This window comes from Nanorana parkeri, unplaced genomic scaffold (assembly GCF_000935625.1).
Source record: "Nanorana parkeri isolate BGI_ZX_2015 unplaced genomic scaffold, ASM93562v1 scaffold2092, whole genome shotgun sequence".
NCBI classification, from domain to species: domain Eukaryota; kingdom Metazoa; phylum Chordata; class Amphibia; order Anura; family Dicroglossidae; genus Nanorana; species Nanorana parkeri.
The window spans coordinates 180718-184064 of record NW_017308360.1 but is presented as its reverse complement, the minus strand read 5'-3'; the positions used below and the strand labels follow the sequence as shown (position 1 = coordinate 184064).

General features: G+C 54.4%; 1 protein-coding gene across 1 annotated transcript in view; it reads right to left on the bottom strand.

Annotated features, from left to right (window-relative positions):
* Window positions 1–3347, bottom strand: part of VWA5B1 (von Willebrand factor A domain containing 5B1) — a 71923-nt gene that overhangs the window by 23426 nt on the left and 45150 nt on the right. Inside the window, exons 10-12 of the mRNA XM_018572652.1 lie at window positions 1852–2054; window positions 1250–1364; window positions 44–229 (exon numbers count right to left, since the gene is read on the bottom strand). Of these exons, the coding sequence (XP_018428154.1) occupies window positions 44–229; window positions 1250–1364; window positions 1852–2054 (504 nt within the window). The remainder of the gene's footprint in view (window positions 1–43; window positions 230–1249; window positions 1365–1851; window positions 2055–3347) is intronic.

The following is a 3347-nucleotide window of genomic DNA, read 5'->3' as shown; positions in this document are numbered from 1 at the left end:
CCATCCTGCTGCTCCGCCTGTACAGCACGGCGATCCTACTCACGGTACGCGGGTTGGAGAGGTAGCGGGAGGTGTTGCAGACGACGCCGTAGCCCACCAGCCGGTCCCCCGGGAACAGGAAGCTGGAGCTGACAGGAGAGATGAGGACCTCGGTGCAATCCGGGAAGACCCATTCTACGGTCACGTCACTGAGGACCGGAGCCATCGACTTCTTCAGGGACTGCAGCATCTGCCGGACAGGGGAAAGGATGTCAGGTGACGGCACCCTATGCCCCCTCCCCCCCGGACTTGTCTCCGCCCCCTCCTGTAATGAAGACCGATCACTGCTGCTCTCTCTCCTTGTGCAGGGTGGCTGGTCTGGTCCCCGCCCCCTCCTGTAATAAAGAGCGGTCACAGCTGCTCTCTCTCCTTGTGCAGGGTGGCTGGTCTGGTCCCCGCCCCCTCCTGTAATAAAGAGCGGTCACAGCTGCTCTCTCTTCTTGTGCAGGGTGACTGGTCTTGTCTCCGCCCCCTCCTGCAATAAAGACCGGCCACTGCTGCTCTCTCTCCTTGTGCAGGGTGACTGGTCTTGTCTCCGCCCCCTTCTGTAATAAAGAGCGGTCACAGCTGCTCTCTCTCCTTGTGCAGGGTGGCTGGTCTGGTCCCCGCCCCCTCCTGTAATAAAGAGCGGTCACAGCTGCTCTCTCTTCTTGTGCAGGGTGACTGGTCTTGTCTCCGCCCCCTTCTGTAATAAAGAGCGGTCACAGCTGCTCTCTCTCCTTGTGCAGGGTGACTGGTCTTGTCTCCGCCCCCTTCTGTAATAAAGAGCGGTCACAGCTGCTCTCTCTCCTTGTGCAGGGTGACTGGTCTTATCTCCGCCCCCCTTCTGTAATAAAGACCGGTCACAGCTGCTCTCTCTCCTTGGGCAGGGTGACTGGTCTGGTTTCCTCCCCCTCCTGTAGCTTTCTACAGGCAGCTTATAATGGGTGGGGACAGCCAGGTTCCTCCCACAGCTCTGCTCTCTGCACAGGCTAAGTACAGCACAATGTTGTCACCCTATCACAGGAAGTGGAAAAATAACAGATCAGCTGGTAATAATACTATGTCACTGCTGTGTTGATGCTTCTAACAGACGGCGTCGTATAAGTCATTTTGTTTTTGCCCGGAGTTCCACTTTATGGAGCCCAGTTTGGGAGGACCGACAAGGAAGGGTATTGGGGGCGTCAGAGAGGTGACCCCGCTTCACATTCCCCCGATGGTTGTCACTTACCTTGGGCTGTAGTCTCTCCCCTTCCACCAGGAACTCGGCGCTCCCTTTGGACACGCTGGCCACGCCCTGTACGAGCCGCCGGCACGCGTTCTGACCAATCCCGAAGCTGTAACATCTGCAGAACAACAAACAAGTGACACAAATGTATCTCATTGTTTCCTCTGCAGACATTCCGTTCATCAGAGTTCTGAACCAGAGTTTCCCAACCGGAGACACAAACAGGAAGTGAGAGGAAATCTCTCCAAAGAGGGGAAATCACCTCTAAAGCGATCAATATGATCGATCGATCGATCGACGTGACCAGAATGATCGAATGAAATAATACCAATCCCGAAGCTGTAACATCTGCAGAACAACAAACAAGTGACACAAATGTATCTCATTGTTTCCTCTGCAGACATTCCGTTCATCAGAGTTCTGAACCAGAGTTTCCCAACCGGAGACACAAACAGGAAGTGAGAGGAAATCTCTCCAAAGAGGGGAAATCACCTCTAAAGGTTTCTCACACAGCGATCAATATGATCGATCGATCGACGTGACCAGAATGATCGAATTAAATAAGAATCAAAAACTACAGAAGTTCCATTCCGTGAATCTCTTACCGGGTGAAGGAGGAATGGTGACGGATCAGCTCGATGACCTTCCCCGTGTTGCTGACGGCTCCGTCGGTGAGCAGGAAGAGGAGACGCGGGTAACCCCGGCACACCGGCTGCCGGATGATCCAGTTCAGCGGGGATAGAATGTTGGTCCCGCCCATGTCGGCCCGAAGCTTCTTGACGCTTTCGCAGGCGATGGCCAAGTTTTCCTAAAGAAGGAGAGGGGTGAGAGGTGTCACTGCATTGCACAGGGGCCCTCCTGGAGGTGTCACTGCATTGCACAGGGGCCCTCCTGGAGGTGTCACTGCATTACACAGGGGCCTCCTGGAGGTGTCACTGGACTGCACAGGGGCCCTCCTGGAGGTGTCACTGCATTGCACAGGGGCCCTCCTGGAGGTGTCTCCTGGATTGCACAGGGGCGCTCCTGGATAGCACAGGGGGCCTCCTTAAGGTGTCGATGGATTGCACAGGGGGCCTCACTATAGGGATTTCCTATGCTGGCCACTAGATGGCGCTGAGGAGTATAGGGATTTCCTGTTCTGGCCACTAGATGGAGCTGAGGAGTATAGGGATTTCCTGTTCTGGCCACTAGATGGAGCTGAGGAGTATAGGGATTTCCTATGCTGGCCACTAGATGGCGCGGAGGAGTATTGGGATTTCCTGTGCTGACCACCAGATGGCGCTGAGGAGTATTGGGATTTCCTGTGCTGGCCACTAGATGGCGCTGATGAGTATTGGGATTTCCTGTGCTGACCACCAGATGGCGGTGAGGAGTATAGGGATTTCCTGTGGTGATCACCAGATGGTGCTGAGGAGTATAGGGATTTCCTATGCTGGCCACTAGATGGCGCTGAGGAGTATAGGGATTTCCTGTTATGGCCACTAGATGGAGCTGAGGAGTATAGGGATTTCCTGTTATGGCCACTAGATGGAGCTGAGGAGTATAGGGATTTCCTGTGCTGGCCACTAGATGGCGCTGAGGAGTATAGCGATTTCCTGTGCTGACCACCAGATGGCGCTGAGGAGTATAGGGATTTCCTGTGCTGGCCACTAGATGGAGCTGAGGAGTATAGGGATTTCCTGTTATGGCCACTAGATGGCGCAGAGGAGTATAGGGATTTCCTGTTATGGCCACTAGATGGCGCTGAGGAGTATAGGGATTTCCTGTGCTGATCACCAGATGGTGCTGAGGAGTATAGGGATTTCCTGTGCTGACCACCAGGGGTCTCAACTCCGCCTCCATCCCTGACATGTGACCCACCCCCGAGGTTACCTAAGCTCCTCCTCTATTTATTCACCAGCCAATCGTCAGCCTGATCTTAGCTCTGAAAGAGATACAATTGTATCAATATTTATCGGAGGCGGATGTCCCATCATGCATTGCGTCCCTCCGGCCATCACACACAATGAAATTCTTCCTTCAGCTCATGGGAAGCGTCGGCGCTGTCAGTCCCGGGGGAGGGGGGGAAGGGGCTGGGATCAATATGGCAGACGGACGAAGA